Genomic DNA, 26,235 nt, shown 5'->3' with positions numbered 1-26,235 from the left:
ATCTTCAATGCTCTTACTGAGGGAAGGAGGTTGTTGGCCAAGACCTCGCGATACATGGCCCCATCCATCCTCCCCTCAATACGGTGCAGTCATCCTGTCCCCTTTGCAGAAAAGCATCCCCAAAGAATGATGTTTCCACCTCCATGCTTCACGGTTGGGATGGTGTTCTTAGGGTTGTACTCATCCTTCTTCTTCCTCCAAACACGGCGAGTGGAGTTTAGACCAAAAAGCTCTATTTTTGTCTCATCAGACCATATGACCTTCTCCCATTCCTCCTCTGGATCATCCAGATGGTCATTGGCAAACTTCAGACGGGCCTGGACATTGCATGCGCTGCAGGATTTTAATCCATGACGGCGTTGTGTGACTCTAATGGTTTTCTTTGAGACTGTGGTCCCAGCTCTCTTCAGGTCATTGACCAGGTCCAGCCGTGTAGTTCTGGGCTGATCCCTCACCTTCCTCATGATCATTGATGCCCCACGAGGTGAGATCTTGCATGGAGCCCCAGACCGAGGGTGATTGACCGTCATCTTGAACTTCTTCGATTTTCTAATAATTGCGCCAACAGTTGTTGCCTTCTCACCAAGCTGCTTGCCTATTGTCCTGTAGCCCATCCCAGCCTTGTGCAGGTCTACAATTTGATCCCTAATGTCCTTACACAGCTCTCTGGTCTTGGCCATTGTGGAGAGGTTGGAGTCTGTTTGATTGAGTGTGTGGACAGGTGTCTTTTATACAGGTAACGAGTTCAAACAGGTGCAGTTAATACAGGTAATGAGTGGATAACAGGAGGGCTTCTTAAAGAAAAACTAACAGGTCTGTGAGAGCCGGAATTCTTACTGGTTGGTAGGTGATCAAATACTTATGTCATGCAATAAAATGCAAATGAATTACTTAAAAATCATATAATGTGATTTTCTGGATTTTTGTTGTAGATTACGTCTCTCACAGTTGAAGTGTACCTATGATAAAAATGACAGACCTCTACATGCTTTGTAAGTAGGAAAACCTGCAAAATCGGCAGTGTATCAAATACTTGTTCTCCCTACTGTATATCCCAACTTTACATAGGGTGGTAAATACTCATCAAACATCAATAATACTGATAAACGTTGCTCCTTTTTCCCATTATCCATACGGGTCAAGCGACGTGCATTAACTACTCCTGGAATCTTTAGCCTGCATCCACTTTTCCCAATGCCTTCTTCACCATCCTCGTGACTTCAAAGGGGTTTCCCAAATAAACATCCTTATTCAAAAAACATACTCCAACAAGCAACGATTCATCAGACTCATTTTCCACAACAATTTTAGCCCTTTTTGTTCCATTCTTGGACTTCAGTGTTGTCCACTCATCTTTCTTTGGCACAGTCTTTTCTATGGAGCCAAATACTTGCCAAAAAGTTGATCGTAGGTATCATTAGGATCGTAAGAAAAGCCATGTGTGAAATATGAAATGTAAACGTTACAATAGATCTGTAAACGTACAAACCCTATGTTACGACTATGAATGAACATTTACACGTTCAAATCTTAGTTTACATCTCCCTTTACTCGGTTACAGATCTTTTTTATGCGTACAAACTTTTGTCAGTAACGTGGCATCTGCAAAGGACATGAACCGAATGTAGCTAGTCGAAGTTAGCTAGTCAATCGAGCAACTCTAGCCCAGACATTAGAGTTGCTTTACAGCTTCCGATTTCCTTTCCAAAATAAAAGTCTAGAGCTTGTTTTAGAACTGCATTCAATAACGACGTTATACCAGTAGATGACGTAGTATAGGCTTGGGCCTTCAGGAAATGACTTGTATGAGAATGATAAAGACACAGAAGAGCCTTGTCTAGAATAACCGCCTGAGCTGCAAAATATAAAGTAAATATAATTTAGGCTAGGCCTATTCGGCTATCTAAATATGCCATGCTGTTGTGTGTTATTTAATGGCCATATAATTGCATAATTAATTTTTATAGCCGCGTGGGGCTACTATGGTGATCATGTAACCTAATGAATCCCACTTTTTCCAGTATTTGGGAGCACGGACTGCAGGCCTTATATTAGGCATTTTGACTGTTGTATTAGTGAATTCCACTCTCTATGTAGGCTTGTTATAGCTATTTGCATTGCATAACCCCATCATGCAGAGGCTATATCCATATCAATAAATGAGACAAAACAAAATATTGATTAAGTCTTGGCTATAACCTGTCCTGAGCGAAATAGCCAAGGGGTCCCAAATGGTCAAGACCATCTATAACCTATTCTTATTGCCAGATCTGTTTTCTCTATCAGCCACTGCATGTCCTTCTTCAAGTATTTAGTAAAACATTTATTTAGAGGCTATATTTAGAGGCCTGTGAGCTAGGGTCTCTTTTTAAGGGGAGCCCTATAATAAAAACAGTTATAAAACACAAATAGAGTTCTAAAATTATTCCCAAGAAACCAGTACCCAAGATGATAGCCTAAATTGCAATGCCTACAAGTTGAAGGCCTATTTGTCATTTGGATCGGCCTAAATTAAACATTGAATTATTAAAGTGATAGGCTAAAGAACTTTGGAGAATTTAGATAATTTTGAATACACATGAATTTCAAAAAACAAATGGATAAGACTGTTCTATTCTCTTGGATTTAGTTCCTATTGCAACTCAGACAAATGACTGAATGGATGACATACTGACTAACTGAACAGAATGAAGGATTAATTAAATGTTCCATCATGTTGGAATGATGAGTTGCACGCATCATGCATGCTCTGCACTTTATTTAGCTAGTAGGCAAATAGGCCTACATTAGGGTATAATGACTCTATGACTGCATGCCTCCAGAAGGTCATCTTCTGAGGCTGAGGAGTGCTTTTCCCAAGGCGCATGGTACTGTGGTGCTGCATGGAGATCACAAGCTCTTCAACTGGGCAGCAGTGTCGCGATGGAGGGAATAGCCTATACGGAGACTACCTAAAACCACCGCAACATAATTATTGTAAAGTGTGGGAATAAGCTTATGCCAGACTTAGCCTACAGTCGTGGTCAAACGTTTTGAGAATGACACAACTATTGGTCTTCACAAAGTTCGCTGCTTCAGTGTTATGAGATATTTTTGTCAGATGTTACTATGGTAAATTGAAGTATAATTACAAGCATTCCATAAGTGTCAAAGGCTTTTATTGACAATTACATTATTTTTATGCAAAGAGTCAATATTTGCAGTGTTGACCCTTCTTTTTCAAGACCTCTGCAATCCGCACTGGCATGCTGTCAATTAACTTCTGGGCCACATCCTAACTAATGGCAGCCCATTCTTGCATAATCAATGCTTGGAGTTTGTCAGAATTTGTGGGTTTTTGTTTGTCCACCCGCCTCTTGAGGATCGACCACAAGTTCTCAATGGGATTAAGGTCTGGGGAGTTTCCTGGCCATGGACCCAAAATGTCGATGTTTTGTTCCCCGAGCCACTTAGTTATCACTTTTGCCTTATGGCAAGGTGCTCCATCATGCTGGAAAAGGCATTGGTCATCACCAAACTGTTCTTGGATGGTTGGGAGAAGTTGCTCTCGGAGGATGTGTTGGTACCATTCTTTATTCATGGCTGTGTTCTTAGGCAAAATTGTGAGTGAGCCCACTCCCTTGGCTGAGAAGCAACCCCACACATGAATGGTCTCAGGATTCATCAGAGAAAATGACTTTACCCCAGTCCTCAGCAGTCCAATCCCTGTACCTTTTGCAGAATATCAATCTGTCCCTGATGTTTTTCCTGGAGAGAAGTGGCTTCGTTGCTGCCTTTCTTGACACAAGGCCATCCTCCAAAAGTCTTCGCCTCACTGTGCATGCAGATGCACTCACACCTGCCTGCTGCCATTCCTGAGCAAGCTCTGCACTGGTGGTGCCCCGATCCCGCAGCTGAATCAACTTTAGGAGGCGGTCCTGGCGCTTGCTGGACTTTCTTGGGCGCCCTGACACCTTCTTCACAACAATTGAACCTCTCTCCTTGAAGTTCTTGATGATCCGATAAATGGTTGATTTAGGTGCAATCTTACTAGCAGCAATATACTTGCCTATGAAGCCCTTTTTGTGCAAAGCAATGATGATGGCACGTGTTTCCTTGCAGGTAACCATGGTTAACAGAGGATGAACAATGATTTCAAGCACCACCCTCCTTTTAAAGCTTCCAGTCTGTTATTCTAACTCAATCAGCATGACAGAGTTATCTCCAGCCTTGTCCTCGTCAACACTCTCACCTGTGTTAATGAGAGAATCACTGACATGATGGCAGCTGGTCCTTTTGTGGCAGGGCTGAAATGCAGTGGAAATGTTTTTGGGGGATTAAGTTCATTTTCATGGCAAAAGGGGACTTTGCAATTAATTGCAATTAATCTGATCACTCTTCATGACATTCTGGAGTATATGCAAATTGCCATCATCAAAACTGAGGCAGCAGACTTTGTGAAAATTTGAATTTGTGTCATTCTCAAAACTTTTCACCACGACTGTACACATCCCTTCTACGAGTTTGGCTAACTGACTTGGAACTAGTTCAGTCAGCTCTGCGAATCAATGAACAAAGGGGCGGAGAATGGACGTTTACGCACATCACGTCAAATACGTCAAATTTTTTTGGAAACATGTCGGCATCTGAGAAAACGACCAAGGTAAATAAATATTAGCTTTAATTTGCTGTCTAGCTAGTTTACAACAGCTATCTTCATTGCAAATTTGCCAGTTATTCAATACCTCGAAGATGTATACCCGAAATGCAATCTTTACAAGGAAGTTGTTTGTTGTTTTGCTTGCAAAGTCTTGTTTCTTGCATTCTGCTAGCATAAAGGCAGCCGCCCCCCATGAACAATTAGCTAGCCACATAGCTAGAAAAGGGCTCTGAAAGATGAGGTAAAGGTTCACAATAAAACATTCATAGTAAATATTCCAACATTCTGCAATATATTTTGTGGTGATTGAGTGTCCAACATTTTCAATGGTGCTAAAATGTTTCACATTCAACTTTAGTAGCCACCTATTTGGCTCGTTCATACAGTAGGAATAGTTGAATTTCTACGCGTGCGTGCATTTTCCAGTGTCACTCACTACGATGTCAACACAACCTCTGGAGTTTGTGCATCAGATGGATAAAACTTCGACCTATTATGGATATTAAAATCTGTCTTGTTACGGTTGCATTTATGTATTCATTCATTCAGTATATGATTTGGAATGTAATCTGCAACTGTTGCACATCAAATAAATTAAAAATGCTCCTTCATCTGCATGATATATATGTGGCTCTACTCTGGTATTTGGTTTTCCAAATGTTAGGAGTTGTCTGAGAGTGATGCATTGGAAACTGATCCTGAAGTGAGACTCTCAAGCCAGTTGGATGAAGGTATGGATGTACATTGAGAATTTATAGATTTAGACATATCTGTCTATGTTCATACATACATACACAGCTTTTATGGAAACTCATTTGGGTTGTGCTGTGCATATTGATGCAGAGGCTTTGAATGTTTCCTAGGTGATGCAAGTACCGACACAGGAGTGGTTACTAAGGAGACCTTGCCCATGGGTGGGATGCTGTCACAGTCGCAACTCCATGAGATTCAGAGAGACGGTTCGAAAAACGGGGAGGAGAGCGAACAACCATCAACAACATCCTCTTCTGTGTCAGGCAGAACCCTCACAGGTAAAATATTGATCTATCTAGTATCCATGGTTACAAGACCAAAAAAATATTAATTTCATGTTTATCTCTTTGTCAGTTCTCTCTTTTTAGTTTATCTGGTTTAATCTATGACCCCCCGCACACAGGACATGCACCGAAGACCCTTCTATCCACATCCTCCTCTTCACTCTCCTCCTCCACCTCTACTTCCTCTCCTTCTGGCAGAGCAAAGATGAGTGTTTTTGGTCCTGGAAGTAAAGCTCTCCTGCCACCTCCCTCATCCTCCTCTCCCCCTCCTGTCCCTGGCCAGACAGTAAAGATACACCGTGCTCGCAAGACCATGAACAGACCTCCCCCAACACAGGTGAGTCTTCTAAGACGATGGCTGGTAGTAGCGCTATATTTTTTAGAATAGCCACTTAGTGATATCAATCAAAAAGGGCATATCTTATGTTTGAGTTAGTATGTTGACAAATCAGAGTATTTTACCACTCAAGTTATTTTATTCCTGTCACATTTTCACATTATCCCCTTCATGACCATCTGATCCATTGAGTCTTTGCCTTTCAGATGAGGTGCATTGAGTCGGCAATCGTGCTAGTCAACCCCACAGACCCCACGACCAGCTTCGCGACAGACAGTGATACTGGTCAATGTTGAAATATTGCATACATTTAGATTGACTTAAATGAAACATTCACCCATTTTGAATGTTATATTGTATTTGTACATCTCTGAGCGATGTTCTATCGATTCCCAGGGTCATGTAATGTTTTCATGTGTAACTATTCACCGTTTAAGCAGGCAGAAATATAGCCGGTACGACGTGTTTTTCCCTGAGAATCAATAGAACAATGCTCAGAGATGCACAAATATGATATAAAATAAAAAATGGGTGAATCTTTCCTTTAACGTTTGTGTGTAAGATTACTTACTGTTGAGTTTGAATTCTGTCACGTAATTTTTGTGTCTCTTACTCAGCAGCAGCAAAAAGGAGAAGGTTGGTCCAAGGTTTTGACGGTACACCTGAGAAGGCAGAGAGCGCTATAGGCACAGAGCAGAAGGTAAGGACGGGGCAGGGGTGTGTCAGTGCTTTATTATAGCATGAAGATAATAGTTGCTTAAAGGAGGTCTCATGTTGAGATATTAAGTAGTGACCCTGACCTAACGTTTTGTTTTTGTTACTTGAATTTCAGGCAGATCGTGTACTCCGTGAGGCGGCGAGACGGCGTGACAGTTGGCTGGAGGATGCGGAAGAGGACGAGTTTCTTCTCTATAACCCCTATGCAAGAGACGACACGGACGCAGCCTATTCCGACAGCAAGGTCAGAGGCTAATATCAATGTAACTAACACGCTCACCACAGAATAAATATGATTATTTTGGCCACAACCCATTTGTATTAACACTTTAACAGGCAGCTCAACCGGGCGAGGTAGCAACCAATTTTAAATGACATTTAACATATTCATTTTGTTTGGCATATTTTATAATCTCAACCAATGCCATTTAGTAAAATGATCATGTGGTTTTCATTATCGGACTCCCATATTTTTTGAAACACGGATTCAAAGATGGTTGAAAAACAGGACGTGAACATGAGCAAAACCGAACCTCATTTACCATACATTGTTTTTGTACTAATTGTGTATAAAATGGGAAATTACAACATAAAATGCTATTGACCTCTAAAGCATCATTTAAGAATGATTAAATTACTATGTTGTTGTTTTACAATTTTAGGAACTCTTGAAAAACATGCTCTACCAGGCGGTTGAGTTGCGCATTTAAAGGAACGATATTAAGTCAAAGCTAGTGATAATGGACAATGGAGAAATATTGTTATTGGATTTTTAGTCTGTGCAAATACAAAAATCCTTTCAAATCCATATCAGTATTCATATCTTCAATATGTTTCAGAATATCATTCAGTACATGTCATTTTACTGGTATTCTAAGCATATAAACTGTAAACGCATAAATGTACATGCATTCTATTCATATTTTGACACACAAATGTATTATTTTAATATTTGATGTCAGTCCTCATTTAACTAGACCTATCTTCCATTAAACGTAAATGAAGCAGACATAATGTAAATTCATGTGTCATTTTTTAGATGATTTAAAGTCTATGCAAATTCCAATACAAAGTTTGTATTGGGCAACCGGCTGGTTGAGATGTTTGCGATGCATTATCTATCAAAGTTTAAGTCATTCAAACACACTTTTTTCATATATGGCCTAAACTGAGGCTAAATACATATATAGTATTTTGCAGAAAAATTGTTCTTCTGATATTTTTCTCTTGGTGTACCAGTTAAAGGGTTAATGCTGAATAGCCACGATTTTGAATAGATACAATGAAACTGGTATATGTATACCTTCCATTTTTCCTTATGCAGTCTGAAGATGGTGGACTAGAGGAAAGGCTACATGAAAGAGATGCAGAGGAGTCTGGTAACATGTCTGATCATGTGAGTAGTTTTACCGGTCCGAGTTGGAAGTTACAATCATTTGTTTCATAAGATTCCCTTGCTTGAACATCATTTCTATTTGGTCAAAGCAATGTTCCTCTGTCAGTCAAGCAAACCCTCTTTGTCCTCAGAGCTCAGAGTCGGACCCACAGAGGCAGGGCCAGAGGAATGAAGGGAGCAGCGATTCGCCATGGACTCGCCCAGGGCGGGGCAAAGGGAGAGAGAGAGCCGAAGGAGTAGAGGCAGGAAGAGGTGAGTGACGGGGAGATCTATTCGTTTGTATAAATAGTCTTATCACCGGCACTATCATTATCACCACAGTGCCCTATTGATGGTCAATTATTATTTTATGTTGTAACTCCCAGCAGTGTCGGCAGCAGCTACTCTAGGTGGGTCCCGCGAGTACACAGAGGTTGCCTTGGGCTCCCTGGACATCGTGGCAACAGACAACCTAACACTCTCACCACAAAACGGTGGGTAGATTGTGTTCACACACAATACACAATCTGCATATGTCTAGCTTGGCGTATGCTTCCTGTAACTTTGACACAAATCTCCCATTGATGTCTTGTGAACACATGATGTGCGTACATAACTAAAGCCACAATTTGGTTCTCAGTGAATAGCACTGATTATATGCTACAGTGAATAGTACCATAGAACACTGATGAGCGAATGTCATATCTGCATGTCTGTGTAGAAGGCAGTGATGCTGGGGAGACAGAGCGTCTGGAGGAGCTGCCTCTGTGTAGCTGCAGGATGGAGGCACCACGTGTAGACAGCGCCAGCAGACGGCCCAACAGACTCTGCATGGCCACAGAGAGTGTCAACGGAGAGGTGTGTGTGGCTGTGCACATGTAGCCTACATGAAGCTATGTTTTCCCTAGGATTTTTATCATCAGTGGTGGCAAAGTTAGCGTGGGGGGGGGGGCTCTCCGACCGCACATACAAAATGTTGCTGTTTTAAAGCTAATTTCCTGCAATGCTACACATTTTGCGATGGGGCTGAGAGAGTTTGCAGATTAAAAGGTAATTTCCTGCAATTCTGCACATTTGACCATGGCTTATGCTGTGTTCTTTTGCAATCTAAGTGACTCAAACATTATAACAAAATCAATGGGGGCCCCATGCCATGACATTTTTGGAATTTTAGATTCTCTGTGACTGTCTAGTTTTTATTCTGGTGGTTGTTAGTTCTCAAAGATGATCTTATTAAAAAAATATATAGCTCCATTATCTTTTGTACTTATAAAAAGATCGTCATTTCTTTGGGAGTGGCGGCCATTTTTTGGTAGTCGCTGCTAAATGAATATAGGGGCAACATGGTAAGCTGTTCAATCTCATATCGCATTTGGAATCAACATACGACTCGTTATTTATTTACCCTTTCAATTGTTCACTTTCCCTCTCCCTCTTGTCTTTCGCAGCTGGTGGGCTGTACCAATATCATTCAGAAGGGGGAGACCATGCGGCCGTCCAGTCGGGTTTCCCTCATTGTGCTGTGCGAGAGCCATCGGTTACATATGGTCAAACATCACTGCTGCCCTGGATGTGGATACTTCTGTGTCGCAGTAAGGTTTTGTGCCACCCCGCAATCACACATACTATCTGATGTCAAAGAACTGGATAGGTGAAAGGAAATTCCAGGTAGACATCCTCCATATTGCTTTCACCTTAGACCTAGTTTTCAGATCTGTAAAGATGGAGAGGAGACACAGAGAGGCCACTGCAGACACTTGAGATGCATTATAAGTCTGTGCATGTACAGTATATGTTTGACCTGGCCTCACACCCCTCCCTCTCTCTGATCTCCCAGGGCACCTTCCTAGAGTGCTGTCCGGACCAGCGCATCGCCCACCGCTTCCACCGGGGCTGTGTGACAGTGCTGGGGGCTGGGAGGGGCAGGGGCATGGGCACTGGCATGCTCTTCTGCCCCCACTGTGGCGAGGATGCCTCGGAGGCCCAAGAGGTCACCATCCCCCCCTCATCATCCGCGGCCACAGTAGTCACCACAAACGCCTCGTCCACCACCACACTGTCCCTCCCACCCCCCATCCCCTCGGCCCTCTCCCTGGCGGCCTCCATGGGGCCGCTGAAGAATGGGAAGAGGCCGGTGGGTCCTATCAGGTGAGGAGAAAGGGGGAGATAAAGATGTGTAATATGTCTAAGTGTAGGATGCAGTGCAATTATTGGGTGCTTTTGCTCTGCTTGTTGTGTATTTGTGGATAATTGATTGATTTGAGCTTGTGTCTGTGAGTCTATTGTTTGATAACTATTCATATGGAAATAATGGATATTCGCACCACCCTAATCGTTGCAGCCTTTATTTACTTACTCTCTCTTTCTCCTCTCTATCTGTCAGTGCGAGGATGCGTGGGGTGGTAAAGAGGGACCCGGATCAGCAGGCCCCCCTAGCCACTCTGGCAGCAGGGCCTGTCAACACAGCCCCCCCAGGTGAGGGGGCAGTGGACAGTGTGGGACCCTCCCTCTGTCTGCCCAATGGGAAGCCAGTCTGTCCCAGTGCACTTCCCCCAGGGCCCAGTAGGGCGGCGCTGCAGAAGGCCATTCTCATCCAGGACACTGAGAGGTGAGACAAAATAATAAAATAGATTAATAATAGTCTAAGTCTTATAGAATATAATTCTTTATTGCAAATCAATGATTGATGGGAATTGTTTACAGCTAGACTTGGGCCCTGTTTGAATGCTTTGAAATACATCCATCTTTCCTCCTTTTGTTGAAATTCTAAATTTCTGAACTGACTGAATTGTGGAAAGCTATGTAGGGTAAATGTATTTGATGGTGTTGGATCAGTGATTAGTCCAAGGAATAGATGTGGGGGAGATGCATTTTACACAGAGTTCTGACAGCCATAACATAGGAGCTGTTCTCACATGGTGATTCTTGGTTGTGATTGGTCAGGAGGAAGAAGCTGAGGTTCCACCCCCGCCAGCTCTATCCAGCTGCCAAGCAGGGCGAGGTGCAGAGAGTTCTGCTCATGCTCAGTAAGTGTCATAAGGAGTCCTTTGTTCATATTTTACTGTTAGATAAAATAGACATTCCTGATCTGATTGCATATTTTGTCTAAAGTGGCTTGCTCTCCTCATCTCTCCTTCATCTGCTCTGGAAACTCATGTTGTCCACTGTTCTTTCACATAAGTGCAAGTGAAGGAATGAGTTGATATTGACCCCTACTGCTGCTAATTACCCCTCCACTTGAGTTACTCTCTCTGTTTGGTTCAGTGGAGGGCATAGACCCAGCCTACCAGGCTGACTCCCAGAACAGACGCTGTGCTCTCCACGTTGCCGCCCAGAGAGGCCTGCTGGAGGTCTGCTACATGCTGGTGCAGGTGAACAAACTTTTCACTTCAATCATTACAACTGGGTAATATTCATTAGGCACCAAACTGAAGGAAACGGACTGAATCAGGGAGGGACTACCTGAAACTGTCCAATAAGAAATGCTTGTTTACGTTTTCTGTTGGAAATGTTTTGCTACAGTGTGCCCAAATGAATACGACCCTGCTCTTTATCTTTATGTTCAATGATAAAAGTGACTCCTTTTACTCTTATTCACCCCAATATGGATCAGTGTCACTCATACAGTTATTATTCACCAGAGTGCTCAAATATGTTTCTTGTCTATTTACAGGCAGGTGCTAAACTGGACGTCCAAGACCAATCTATGAGGACCCCTCTCCTGGAGGCCATCGTCAACAACCATGTGGAGGTGACCAGGTACCTGGTCCAGAGTGGAGCCTGCGTCTATCACACTGTGAGTGCCTGGTAAACAGCCCCTATACCAAAGCCGGCCAGCTAACATAATATAATAATATTATATGCCATTTAGCAGACTAGCTAACACTAGTAGCGGCTCTAAAAACATGAGCAGTAAAGGATTTAAACCTGAAAGAATTTGATCATCACCTTAAGTCACCTCAGAAGTCAACAGGAAGATCTATTATAGACTAACTGTAGCTAGGACCTGTAGGTGGCATGTTAATACAATCTTGATTGCAATCAAATTCTCCACGTCTGACAATATTAAAATGTGAAGATTTTTTTCCCCCTCCTATTGGCTTTTCCTCTCTTCTGTTTTTTTCCATTCTCTCTTCCTTTCCTCATTCTCTTTTCCTCTCCTCCCTCTCTCCTCCCCCTCCTCTGCTCTCCAGGAAGAAGATGGCTACACCGGTCTCCACCACGCGGCTAAACTGGGCAGTCTGGACATTGTCACCCTTTTGTTGGAGACTGGACAGGTGGACATCAACGCACAGGTGGGGCAGAGCGAGAGAGGAACACTATTGGGTTCTAGACAGGGTGGCAACAACCAACAAGTCAGTGTGTGTTTTATCAGTCTGTGTCCCTCTTTGTCGACTGCATACTTCACACTGCATCATGTCCAATGGCAACATTGTCTGTGTTCTGAGAATAATTGCTTTGATGACATTTTTTGCTGCTAACTAAAACTATGCATGCACAGTTGAAGATAATATAATTATTTTTATTTAATATGAAGTTGTAACCTTCTGTTATTTTTGTTTACATAGGCCAACCAGATAGTTTATCTAATTTCAAAATGTATCCCTCTGTATGTTATGTGGGTCTCTGCAGTGTAGTACTCCTTCACTCTGCGTAGCACTAACACCTTCCTTTGTAGGTATAGTAATTATTCAATGTACCCAATAACAGATACTGTATCATGTGTCACTTGGTAATGTTAGTTACCTGTAGTTCTTAATTAGTCAATAGACTCTGAGTTAACTATTACCACCAGAATAAACATGTACAGTGCTATGAAAAAGTATTTGCCCCCTTTCTAATTTTCTCCACTTTTGCATATTTGTGATACTGAATGTTATCAGATCTTCAACCAAAACCTAATAGTAGATAAAGGGAACATAAGTGGACAAATAACACAACAATTACATATTTATTTCATAAACAAAGTTATGCAACACCCAATTCCCCTGTGTGAAAAAGTAATTGCCCCCTTACACTCAATAACTGGTTGTGCCACCTTTAGCTGCAATGACTCCAACCAAATGCTTCCTGTAGTTGTTGATCAGTCTCTCACGTCGCTGTGGAGGAATTTTGGCCCACTCTTCCATGCAGAACTGTTTTAACTCAGTGACGTGTGGGTTTTCAAGCATGAACTGCTCGTTTCAAGTCCTGCCACAACATCTCAATTGGGATTAGGTCTGGACTTTGACTAGGCCGTTCCAAAACTTCCAATTAGTTGCTTTTTAGCTATTTTCATGTAGACTTGATTGTGTGTTTTGGATCATTGTCTTGCTGCATGACCCAGCTGCGCTTCAGCTTCAGCTCACAGACGGATGGTCTGACATTCTCCTGTAGAATTCTCTGATACAGAGCAGAATTCATGGTTCCTTCTATTAAGGCAAGTCGTCCAGGTCCTGAGGCAGCAAAGCATCCCCAAACCATCACACCACCACCACCATGCTTGACCTTTGGTATGATGTTCTTACTGTGGAATGCAGAGTTTGGTTTTCGCCAGGCATTACTGGAACCATGTCGTCCAAAAAGTTATACTTTTGAATCAACTGTCCATAGAACGTTCTTCCAATAGTCTTGATGATCATCCAGGTGCTTTTTGACAAACTTGAGTCAACATTTTGGACGAGATGGGTCCCATTATGCCTGGCGAAAACCAAACACTGCATTCCACAGTAAGAACATCATACCAAAGGTCAAGCGTGGTGGTTACAGCAGTTCTGCATGGAAGAGTGGGCCAAAATTCCTCCACAGCGACATGAGAGACTGATCAACAACTACAGGAAGCATTTGGTTGGAGTCATTGCAGCTAAAGGTGGCACAATCAGTTATTGAGTGTAAGGGGGCAATTACTTTTTCACACAGGGGAATTGGGTGTTGCATAACTTTGATTATGAAATAAATATGTAATTGTTGTGTTATTTGTCCACTTATGTTCCCTTTATCTACTATTAGGTTTTGGTTGAAGATCTGATAACATTAAGTATCACAATTATGCAAAAGTAGAGAATTAGAAAGGGGGCAAATACTTTTTCATAGCACTGTATGTTTAATCTATCTACCAGTTCCATGTACTGTACTGAACCATAGCACTTGTGTTTGGCTGTATTGGCTTGAATACCATTGTATAGTCCAGTCCCCTAACCCTCTGAGTCATTGTGTTGTACATCCCTCTCAGGATAGTGGAGGCTGGACTCCTATCATTTGGGCTGCAGAGCACAAGCACATTAAGGTCATCAGAGCACTGCTTAACAGGGGGGCTGATGTCACCCTGAAGGACAAGGTTAGTCTTTCTGTCCTGGTATAACAACATATGGGCATACAATGGCCAAACTGATTTTGAAGGAGGATGTGGAGGATTTATAGGCACGGCATGTCACAAATCCTTGAAACGACAGCATTTGCTTCTTGATACTTGATTTATTGAAGGTGTAGGTAATTTTGGTTGTAGTACTCCAAACCTTTCTTTCTATCCATTAATTTGTTGTGATCAAAGTCCCTCTGGGATGATAAAAATCTCTTCTTCTCGCTCTCTCTATTAGGAGATGAATGCGTGTCTCCACTGGGCGTCATTCGCAGGCTGTGTTGGGATAGCAGAGATGGTGCTGAACGCCGGCTGCCCGCTGTCCTCTGTCAACATGCACGGGGACACTCCCCTACACATCGCTTCCAGGGAGGGTTTCCTCGAGTGTGTAACGTGAGTAGACCAATACCCTGTCAATCGCATACATCGGTCACTACTAGGGCTGTTACAGTGACCTTATTACCGCCACACCGGCGGTCACGAGTCATGATGGCAGTCAAATTCCATGTGACTGTTTAGTCACGGTAATTAGGCTTCTCCAAGCTCTGATGCTGGTGATGGTTATTAGTAGCCTACCAAACTTTCTAACTGCCTGGTACTCAGCACTGTATTGTCCCTCTAATCACTCTGACGTCAATGCAAATATAATCGAAAATCATGAGAGCCCGTGAGCTCATGTTGCGCAACATTTCTATAGGCTATGCAATTGCGTGAGAAAACAGAGTGATGGCCTCCTAAAAAGAGGAGGATCCCATCAGCTTTCTATAGGCTAGACCTACTATATTTATTTCTCAACCTTCCTAATATTAAGCACATTGCATATCTTTAAAACAGGAGTATAGCCTACCTGGCTGGCATGAAAATGAACCACGGGAAAAGTGTCCTCCATTCGCTATTTAAGTGCATAGATGACATGTATTTTTTTCCCGCTGCCCCTGTTTCGAGACTGTTGCATGATAATTGTCCATTCTAAATAAATTTAAAAAATCCACAATTTAGTATATGTAAAGACAAGATTAAATCAAGGAGAGTGTGATGGGTGACAACATTAGCCTATCACTTGTGAATGATACAGTGCATTCGGAAAGTATTCAGACCCCTTGACTTTCTCCACATTTTGTTACAGCCTTATTCTAAAATTGATTAAATTGTTTTTTCCCCCTCATCAATATACACACAATTCCCCATAATGACAAAGCAAAAACAGGATTTTATAAATGTATGCAAATGTATAAAATAAACTCATATCACATTTACATAAGTATTCAAACTCTTTACTCAGTACTTTGTTGAAGCACCTTTGGCAGCGATTACAGGCTCGAGTCTTCTTGGTATGACGCTGCAAGCTTGGCACACCTGTATTTGGGGAGTTTCTCCCATTCTTCTCTGCAGATCCTCTCAAGCTCTGTCAGGTTGGATGGGGAGCGTCGCTGCACAGCTGTTTTCAGGTCTCTCCAGAGATGTTTGATTGGGTTCAAGTCCGGGCTCTGGCTGGGCCTCTCAAGGACATTCAGAGACTTGTCCCGAAGCCACTCCTGCGTTGTCTTGGCTGTATGCTTAGGGTCGTTGTTCTGTTGGAAGGTGAACCTTCGCCCCAGTCTGAGGTCCTGAGAGCTCTGGAGCAGGTTTTCATCAAGGATCTCTCTGTACTTTGCTCCATTCATCTTTCCCTCGATCCTGACTAGTCTCCCAGTCTCTGCCGCTGAAAAACATCCCCACAGCATGATGCTGCCACCCCCATGCTTCACCGTAGGGATGGTGCCAGGTTTCCTCCAGATGTGACGCTTGGGATTCAGGCCAAATAATTAATTATTGGTTTCATCGAACCAGAGAATCTTGTTTCTCATGGTCTGAGAGTCCTTTAGGTGCCTTTTGGCAAACACCAAGCGGGCTGTCATGTGCCTTTTACTGAGGAGTGGCTTCCGTCTGGCCACTCTACCATAAAGGCCTGATTTGTGGAGTGCTGCAGAGATGGTTGTCCTTCTGGGAGGTTTTCCCATCTCCACAGAGTGACCATCTGGTCCTTGCTCAGTTTGGCCGGGTGGCCAGCTCTAGGAAGAGTCTTGGTGGTTCCAAACTTCTTTCATTTTAAGAATGATGGAGGCCACTGTGTTCTTGGGGACCTTCAATGCTGCAGAAATGTTTTGGTACCCTTCGCCAGATCTGTGCCTTGACACAATCCTGTCTCGGAGCTCTACGGACAATTCCTTCGACCTCATGGCTTGGTTTTTGCTCTGACATGCACTGTCAACTGTGGTACCTTATGTAGACAGGTGTGCCTTTCCAAATCATGTCCAATCAATTGAATTTACCACAGGTGGACTCCAATCAAGTTGTAGAAACATCTCAAGGATGATCAATGGAAACAGGATGCAACTGACCTCAATTTTGATTCTCATAGCAAAGGGTCAGAATACATATGTAAATAAGGTATTTCTGTTTTTTCTAAAAACCAGTTTTTGCTTTGTCATTATGTGGTATTGTGTGTAGATTGAGGAACTATAATTTTTAAAATCCATTTTAGAATAAGGCTTTAACGTAACAAAATGTGGAAAAAGTCAAGGGGTCTGAATATCTTCCGAATGCACTGTATATTATCACTTGTTAATGATGCCCAGCTTAAGGCAAAGAGCGCATGCTTTTTTGGGTGACTTTTTCAAATCATAGTCGCACACCTCATGTAGCCTAGCCCATAGGCCTATATGTTTTGATAAGGTTTGTATCACAACTAAAGTGGCCAAATAACTTCTTAAAATGAAGCACATTAATCCGCATTACAACCGGTGTAGATACATGTGAGTTTCAAGTTTGGGGAAGATAATTTTCACCATAAGAATGCACCTTTATAATAAAAGCATTACATGCATAATCGCATTTGTGGTCACTTTTGAGAATGGTGTTTTCCTGCTAATGGAACATTTGCGCTTATAGCCAACTGCCGTGTGCGCATTGCTGCGCTTATAATGTGATAGCCTAATAGTTTATCAACATTTTAAGCTAAACTTTCTCATCTGTTGCATCAGGCTCATTGCGTAAAACAGGTTTTTTAATGCTAGTGGTTGTATTCATTTGGGATCTATCTCATCTCACAACTGACCCGGACTATGTTTGGAATATTTATTTCTCGCACAGAATAGAATAAGTCAACTTTTGTACTATGGGGGATAGTAGATTGACATAGGCTAGTGCTTTTGCTGTTTGTTAGGCATACTCATCTTGTTGGCTGACAAAGTAAATGTGGACAATTCTTCCAATATCTTCAATATGCGCCTCGGAATTGGATAAGGACGCACGCAGTTATGTCCCCGACGTGTTTGTCTTCACTTGTAGTCTGTGAGAAAGACCCGATCACGTGACTGAGAGCCATGTAAGTGAGAGGTGCTTCAGCACGCAGCGGGGTGAAGGGAATTATAATTATTATATTCAGCCCAAGGGCACAACAGCCACTGGCCGCAAAAGGCATGCATTCTTTTAGGGGGATTATGGCCACACAAAGGGGATGCAGCCGGGAAATTTGAGGCATTATCAAGTGCTTGTCAAAAACCAAAGCAGAGCTCATGCCTTTCATGCAACTTTTTTCAAATCCTCTTTACAGTCGCATCAGAATGTATTAAAAATCAAAGCATATAACCCAACATCTGTATCACAACTAAAGTTACATAAATAACTCTAAATTAAGCATATAGGAGTACATGTTTCTTTGTTAACCGCTCAACACAGAAAAGCCGCATGTGCTTACTCCCTCAAATAGTTTGGAGAAAATATAATTTATATTTTATTCAGCAATGTTCAATTGTATTCTTCATACTCTAAGCAAATCTTGTCTGATAAATGAACTAGTGTAGCCAACAGCCATATGGCATAGCCAGATCAGGGTCTAACATAAGGACAACTCAGAGTATGCTATTATGTTCTTCTGAAATAGACAGCATTTTCTTCTTATCATGTTTCTTTAGACCTGTCTAAAATAAATAATGGATTTATTGTGATGGTGTAGGCTACATTTAATGGATTTAATAGACTTTTTCAAATGTAGATGTTCCAAAGGTCTGCATCAGTGGCTTGTAAGCTATGTGTGGAAGCCAGGAGATGCTAAATGTGTTTATGTTAATTAACGGTCAATTACCATGAGACCAGCAGTTATTTGCTTGACGATCACTGACAAAATTTCATGACAGCCCTAGTCACTCCTATAGTCTGGTAGTTTGGAATTTGTCCGTAGATACTGATCTGAAGTCAGTTGAGTATTTTACGCCCAAAATGGTTGAGGTTAGGATATGGGAAGGGTAATCTGATGCTAGATCTGTGCCTAAGGGCAACTTTAACACTTTGTTTGCTTATTTCCTCTCTACAGGCTCTTCCTCTCTAGGGGGGCAGACATCGATATCATGAACAGGGAAGGGGACACACCTCTTTCTCTGGCGCGTTCCGATTCGCCCGTCTGGGTGTCACTCCAGATAAACAGGAAGCTGCGGAGGGGGATAGCCAATCGTATGGTTCATACAGAGAAGATCATCAGCAGTGACGTAGCCCAGGGGTATGAGAATGTGCCTATCCCCTGTGTGAACGCAGTGGATGATGAGGGATGTCCCTCAGACTACAAGTATGTCTCAGAGAACTGTGAGACTTCAGCCATGAACATCGACCGCAACATCACGCACTTACAGGTGCATACGGTAACACCACACACTTTTAGATGATACATATGATACTTATCATTGAACATGCATGCATCTTGCCTTTCTATAAACCTGTGTCTGTCTCTGTCCCTCAGCACTGCAGCTGCACAGACGACTGCTCCTCCAGCAACTGTCTGTGTGGACAGCTCAGTATCCGCTGCTGGTACGACAAGGTTAGTGACGCATGATTTATTTTACATCCCACTTCCACTGCTCTAGAGTCCAATGGTAGCGAGCTTTACACCACTCCAGCCGACGCTTGGCATTGCGCATGATCTTAGGCTTGTGTGCGGCTGCTTGGCCATGGAAACCCATTTCATGAAGCTCCCAACTAATAGTTATTGTGCAGACATTGCTTCCAGAGGCAGCTTTGAACTCGGTAGTGAGTGTTGTAACTGAGGACAGACGATTTTTACGCGCTACACACTTCAGCACTCGGCGGTCCTGTTCTGTGAGCTTGTGTGGCCTACCACTTCGTGGCTGAGCCGTTGTTGGTCCTACATGTTTCCACTTCACAATAACAGCACTTACAGTTGACCGGTACAGCTCTAGCAGGGCAGAAATTTGACGAACTGACTTGTTGGAAAGGTGGCATCCTATGACGGTGCCACGTTGAAAGTCAGAGCTCTTTAGTAAGGCCATTCTACTGCCAATGTTTGTCTATGAAGATTGCATTGCTGTGTGCTTGATTTGATATACGCTTGTCAGCAACGGGTGTGGCTGAAATAGCCGAATCCACTAATTTGAAGGGGTGTCCACATACTTTTGTATATATAGTGTATGTGGCATCTATGGACAAAGGTCTTTCAATGCAATATTTTTCAGAGTACCTAAAACAACATGGCAACTATTGACCAATAAACATTCACGTGAGCGTGGCCTGGCACATAAATGCATATAAATCAGTGAAGGATATTCGTATTGTAACACAATTTAGTACACATTGCGAAAACATATGTACAAGCGTTCATATTGACCACACGGTGGCGCTATAACGGGCACATTTTAATCTCTTGATCTGTTTGACTCAGTGTGCTGAAATTTTGCACACATGCTCAGGGATATGTGTCTAGCTAACCCACGGGATATCTCAGACACCACTGGCCCGATTTTTACAGAACTTAGGTGAATGATGTGTCTTGCCATAGAGATCTGGCATTTACAAAACTACACTGGTTGGCCCAAGGGGGGCATTGCATCATTTGTGGGGGACTACATGTTTACTGTTGCCTTTTTTGATCATGGTTAGTGATGCACCCAGTAGTAATACGAGACAGAATTTACTTACCAAGCTGTCACCAAGCCATCTCTCTCGAAAGACTGGCGAGGTCGTTTGGAGGGCTCTGTCCTTTTTCTTTAGCTTATTTCTATTTTCACGGTGAAGGGCTAAAATATCGTTATTGTTCCCCACAATCAAATCGTAGGGGGGGGACTATGGATCTGTCTCCGTATGTACGTTAGTCACGCACCAATATCTGACACCACCGTCCCGATTTTGACAAAACTTGGGTGAATGATGTGTCTTGCCATAGAGATCCGGCATTTATAAAATTGCACTGATAGGCCCAAGTGGGGACGCTGCATCATTTGTGGGGGACAACATATTTATAGTTATTTTTAATTATAGAGCTCGTCAGTATCTTATGTTGATTTCTTTCACCCATGTGTTTTCTGTGTTTACCAGGACCACCGGTTGCTCCAGGAGTTCAATAAAATCGAACCGCCTCTCATATTTGAATGTAACCTGGGGTGCTCCTGCTTCCGCACCTGCAAGAACAGAGTGGTGCAGGCGGGCATCAAGTAAGAGCTGTGTTACTACACCACTGTACACATTGAAATCAAATTACAACACAATTTTATATACAGCGCCTTTAGAAATTATCCATACCCCATTACTTATTCCACATTTTGTTGTTACAGCCGCAATTCAAAATTCTCACCCATGTACACACAATACCCCATAACGACAAAGTGAAAACATGTTTTTAGAAATGTTAGCACATTTATTGAAAATGAAATAAAGATATCTAATTTACATAAGTATTCACACCCCTGAGTCAATACTTTGTAGAAGCACCATTGGTAGTGATTACAGATGTGAGTCTTTCTGGGTAAGTAAGAGCTTTCCACACCTGGATTGTACAACATTTGCCCATTTTTATTTTATTTTTATTCTTCAAGCTCTGGTGATTACAGCTTTGAGTTGTCTTGGGTATGTCTGTATCAGCTTTGCACATCTAGATTTGGGGATTTTCTCAAGCTCTGTTAAAATAGATGGGGAGTGGTGGTGAACAGCAATCTTCATGTCTTCCCACAGATTTTCAATGGGATTCAAGTCTGGCGTTTGGCTGGGCCACACAAGGACTTTAACGTTCTTGTTCTGAAGCTATTCCAGCGTTTCTTTGGCTTTATGGTTGGGGTCATTGTCCTGTTGGAACGTAAATCTTTGCCCAAGTCTAATGTCATTTGCACTCTGAAGCAGGTTCTCATCAAGGATTTACCTGTATTTGGCGCCATTCATTGTTTCCTTTATACTGACCAGTCTCCCAGTCCATTCTGCTGAAAAGCATCCCCATAGCATGATGCTGCCACCACCATGCTTCACGGTAGGGATTGTGTTAGACAGTTGATGAGCTGTGCCTGGTTTTCTACAGACATAGCACTTTGCATTCAGGCCAAAAAGTAACATTTTTGAGTCTTTCACATGCCTTTTTTGCAAACTCCAGGTGTGCTGTCATGTGCCTTTTTCTCAGGAGTGGCTTCCGTCTGGCCACTCTCCAATAAAGCCCAGATTGGTGAAGTGCTGTAGAGACTGTTGTCCTTCTGGCAGGTTCTCCCATCTCAGCCAAGGAACTCTGTAGTTCTGTCAGAGTGGTCATTGGGTTCTTGGTCACCTCCAAAATAGAATTAATCCATTTTGAATTCAGGCTGTAAAAAAAGATGTGGAATAAGTCAAGGAGTATGAATACTTTCTGAAGGCACTGTATCTATGACTGTACCCTCATCTCTTACTCACTTGTATACTTTATCTTGGTCTTAGGGTGCGTCTCCAGTTGTACCGGACAGAGAAGATGGGATGGGGAGTTCGGGCTCTACAGGACATTCCCCAAGGCAGCTTCATCTGCGAGTAAGTGTGTGTGCGTGGGAATGGTTATTTAAAGGAAATTAGTATTATTAGCCAATCTAATGTGTCTTACCCGTTCTATCAATTAGTTAATTGTCTTGTTGATAGATGTAAGTAACATTTCTCTCCACACAGATATGTAGGAGAACTGATCTCTGACGCAGAGGCAGATGTAAGAGAAGATGACTCCTACCTCTTTGACCTGGACAACAAGGTACCTCATCTGTTTTTCCTCTCATAGGGATTACACATCAAAACAATAAAATACATCAAATTGTATTTGTCACATGCGCTGAATACAACACGTTTAGACTTTACTGTCATTTAGACACAGAGATACGTTTTAAAAACAGACTACTGATCTACCAATGTAACTCAGTACATCACCAACCCTCTCTCCCTCTTTCTCTCCTTCCCTCTAAAGGACGGGGAGGTGTACTGCATTGATGCCCGGTATTACGGTAACATCAGCCGCTTCATCAACCACCTGTGCGACCCCAACATCATCCCTGTGCGGGTGTTCATGCTGCACCAGGACCTGCGCTTCCCCCGCATCGCCTTCTTCAGCTCCCGAGACATCCTCACAGGACAGGAGCTAGGGTGAGAGGCTGCACCGCACACACACTGTGGATCTGAGCCACAGACACAAAATGGATGCCCAATGGAGTGGTTTTGATACTGCCTTAGGAAAGCAGAGTGGAAACAACATGATTTGGCACCACGTTTTCAGTAACAGTAGCATCTATTCGATGTATCACTTCTCTTGCACCAGAAATAAAATGGCCTGAGTATATTGTTTATTCCACTGATTTATGATGTTGACGTACACTACCGTTCAAAAGTTTGGGGTCACTTAGAAATGTCCTTGTTTTTGAAAGAAAAGCAATTTTTTTGTCCATTTAAAATAATATCAAATTGATCAGAAATACAGTGTAGACATTGTTAATGTTGTAAATGGCTATTGTAACTGGAAATGGCTGATTTTTTTTATGGAATATCTACATAGGCATACAGAGGCCCATTATCAGCAACCATCAGTCCTGTGTTTCAATGGCACGTTGTGTTTGCTAATCCAAGTTTATCATTTTAAAAGGCTAATTGATCATTAAAAAAACCTTTTGCAATTATGTTAGCACAGCTGAAAACTGTTGTGCTGATTAAAGAAGCAATACAACTGGCCTTCTTGAGACTAGTTGAGTATCTGGAGCATCAGCAATTGTGGGTTCGATTACAGGCTCAAAATGGCCAGAAACAAAAAAAAGTTTTTCTGAAACTCGTCAGTCTATTCTTGTTCTGAGAAATGAAGGCTATTCCATGCGAGAAATTGCCAAGAAACTGAAGATCTCGTACAACGCTGTGTACTACTCCCTTCACAGAACAGCGCAAACTGGCTCTAACCAGAATAGAAATAGGAGTGGGAGGCCCCGGTGCACAACTGAGCAAGAGGACAAATACATTAGAGTGTCTAGTTTGAGAAACAGACGCCTCACAGGTCCTCAACTGGCAGCTTCATTAAATAGTACCCGCAAAACACCAGTCTCTCCGGGATGCTGACCTTCTAGGCAGAGTTGCAAAGAAAAAGCCAAATCTCAGACTGGCCAATAAAAAGAAAATATTAAGATGGGCAGTCTGAGATATGGCTTTTTCTTTGCAACTCTAGTTTCAGAAAAAAGTTATTTGTTTCTGGCCATTTTGAGCCTGTAATCGAACCCACAGTTGCTGATGCTCCAGATACTCAACTAGTCTAAAGAAGGCCAGTTTTATTGCTTCTTTAATCAGCACAACAGTTTTCAGCTGTGCTAACATAATTGCAAAAGGTTTTTTTAATGATCAATTAGCCAATTAAAATGATAAACTTGGATTAGCAAACACAACGTGCCATTGGAACACAGGACTGATGGTTGCTGATAATGGGCCTCTGTACGCCTATGTAGATATTCCATAAAAAATCAGCCGTTTCCAGCTACAATAGCCATTTACAACATTAACAATGTCTACACTGTATTTCTGATCAATTTGATGTTATTTTAATGGACAAAAAAATTGCTTTTCTTTAGAAAACAAGGACATTTCTAAGTGACCCCAAACTTTTGAACAGTAGTGTACATTGTAATTCCAGGCTGAGAATTTGATCAATGTTCTGTGTGCACAGGTTTGATTATGGAGACCGCTTCTGGGACATCAAGAGTAAATACTTCACCTGCCAGTGTGGATCAGAGAAATGCAAACACTCAGCGGAGGCCATTGCCTTGGAGCAGAGCAGGCTCGCTCGACTGGAGACCTGCCCAGAATCGGAGACTGACCCTGGGCTTGCCATGCTAGGAAACTTCTAGGCTTTCCCTGTGGCCTGTTGCATGTATTTCTCCGTTTTTGCACTCACTCTTACATTTTGTATGAATTTGTACAGTTATTGTTTGTGTGGTAAACAAGCCTTAACTTTTTCCATGTATCGGATATAAATGACTGAAAAAAGGGTGTCTTCTGTGTAAGACCCTTTCATACAGTACAGTATTTTTTATTTTTTTTTACTGTAATGTTGCTATGCCCCTTTGCCATGAGACAGTGGCACTACAGCATGCTATGCTAGTTATGCTCACCACATGCTGTGCCAAATACATACTCAACAATTAATTTCATAGTACATAGTCTGAGATGCAGTGCCTTAGACCACTGCGCCACTCGGGAGCCCAAGTGGCGTCACTACAGACCCCCTGGCTTGATTCCAGGCTGTATCACAACCGGCCGTGATTGGGAAACCCATAGGGCGGCGCACAATTGGCCCAGCGTCGTCCGGGTTTGGCCGGTGTAGGCCGTCATTGTAAATAAGAATTTGTTCTTAAATGACTTGCCAAGTTAAATAAAGGTAAAATAAAAAAAATAGTACTCTACCATGATACCATCTACTGCTGTTAAGCAATTGAAGAAGTTACTGACAGCTGACTTGAGTAGTATTGTGATCATATTGAATATGTCTGTTTTTATACAAAATTATTGTTTTGTTTTGTCATTTAATAAATTTGATTCAAAATTGACTAATGGATCCACTGTCATTTGTTTCAGCAGTGTTGCATTTCATACAACTCACTGAATATCAAGCAGCCCAGACAATCCAGAGAATTTGTGGTTCTAATTTCTGCATAGTTTGCTAAAAAGTAGTTGAGATAATGTAACATTCCATCTGTAACTTTATTTTTTGAGTTTGAGACTAGGCTCTGAACAGCACCTTAATCTGGTCTTTGACAGAGTTCTTGGGACGTGTTGAATAGGTGACACTTCACTATTCAACCATGCTTTCCTTCCCCTGCCCCAATTCATGGTTATTGCAATCTTCTACAACTCATGATGGGAAAGGGAGTATGAACTCTGCTTTTATAACTTCTTCAGTAATACTGACAGAAAAGTCAATTTGACAGCCTTCTTTATGTTAAACACTATCTGGTTGGGTTGTGCCAGGTTTCATGTTGTGGTGAACTGAAGAACATAGGCGAGATATTAAACATATCCAAAGCAATAAGGAAGGGCTCTTAGTGTGATGGTAGGAAATGTCACTCCATCAAACATCTAAATAAAATGTTTGTATTTCTCTATGTCTCAAACATTATCATACACAATTTGATCATTTTCAACTGAAATGTCATCAGATGTGTTCGTTCGGGTATTTTAAATAGAAATGTATTATATAGGCATACAGCCAAATAATCCGAAAAATGTCATTTCATTTACTACGTGCAGGCCCATCAAACAGCAGGGGGCATTTAGTAAAGGGAGGCCAAGGGACGGGAATGCTACACCACGCCTGCAGGCAGGTGCGCGTCACACAACAGGTGCGTTCGTGATGTCACAATCCTAGTCACTGGAGGGCGACGGAGAAAGATTTCTTCAAAGCAAGTTTGCTTTTTATGTGCATTAAGTGTAGGTAACACCCTTTAAGACGTTGTTTTATACTTTTGTTTTGATTATTTAACTTGGACTTGATTTACCTGGCCATTT

At 42.2% G+C, this 26,235-nt stretch overlaps 1 protein-coding gene across 2 annotated transcripts; it reads left to right on the top strand.

Annotated features, from left to right (window-relative positions):
• Window positions 1–4,600: 4,600 nt before the first annotated feature.
• Window positions 4,601–25,276, top strand: LOC311106493 (histone-lysine N-methyltransferase EHMT2-like; the record flags this gene model as incomplete). Of its 2 annotated transcripts, none has more annotated exons than XM_084148841.1 (27): window positions 4,601–4,642; window positions 5,304–5,370; window positions 5,503–5,670; window positions 5,796–6,013; window positions 6,220–6,298; window positions 6,634–6,713; window positions 6,846–6,974; window positions 8,055–8,126; window positions 8,258–8,378; window positions 8,492–8,599; window positions 8,827–8,963; window positions 9,554–9,697; window positions 9,943–10,253; window positions 10,489–10,713; window positions 11,049–11,131; window positions 11,370–11,476; window positions 11,779–11,901; window positions 12,299–12,400; window positions 14,317–14,421; window positions 14,681–14,835; window positions 18,797–19,109; window positions 19,217–19,294; window positions 20,806–20,921; window positions 22,162–22,248; window positions 22,381–22,459; window positions 22,670–22,845; window positions 24,398–25,276. In XM_084148841.1, 27 exons carry the CDS (start codon window positions 4,616–4,618, stop codon window positions 24,576–24,578), a joined length of 3,591 nt encoding a protein of 1,196 aa, XP_084004967.1. In that variant the 3' UTR covers window positions 24,579–25,276. The 2 variants fall into 2 exon arrangements, with proteins under 2 accessions (XP_084004967.1, XP_084004966.1); XM_084148840.1 differs by having other exon boundaries at window positions 4,616–4,642; window positions 12,299–12,460.
• Between the last annotated feature and the right edge of the window lie 959 nt (window positions 25,277–26,235).

Source organism: Coregonus lavaretus (genome assembly GCF_964263955.1).
Source record: "Coregonus lavaretus genome assembly, chromosome: 3".
NCBI lineage: Eukaryota > Metazoa > Chordata > Actinopteri > Salmoniformes > Salmonidae > Coregonus > Coregonus lavaretus.
Note: the sequence above shows the minus strand (reverse complement) of the source record. Positions and strands in the feature narration are given on the sequence as shown.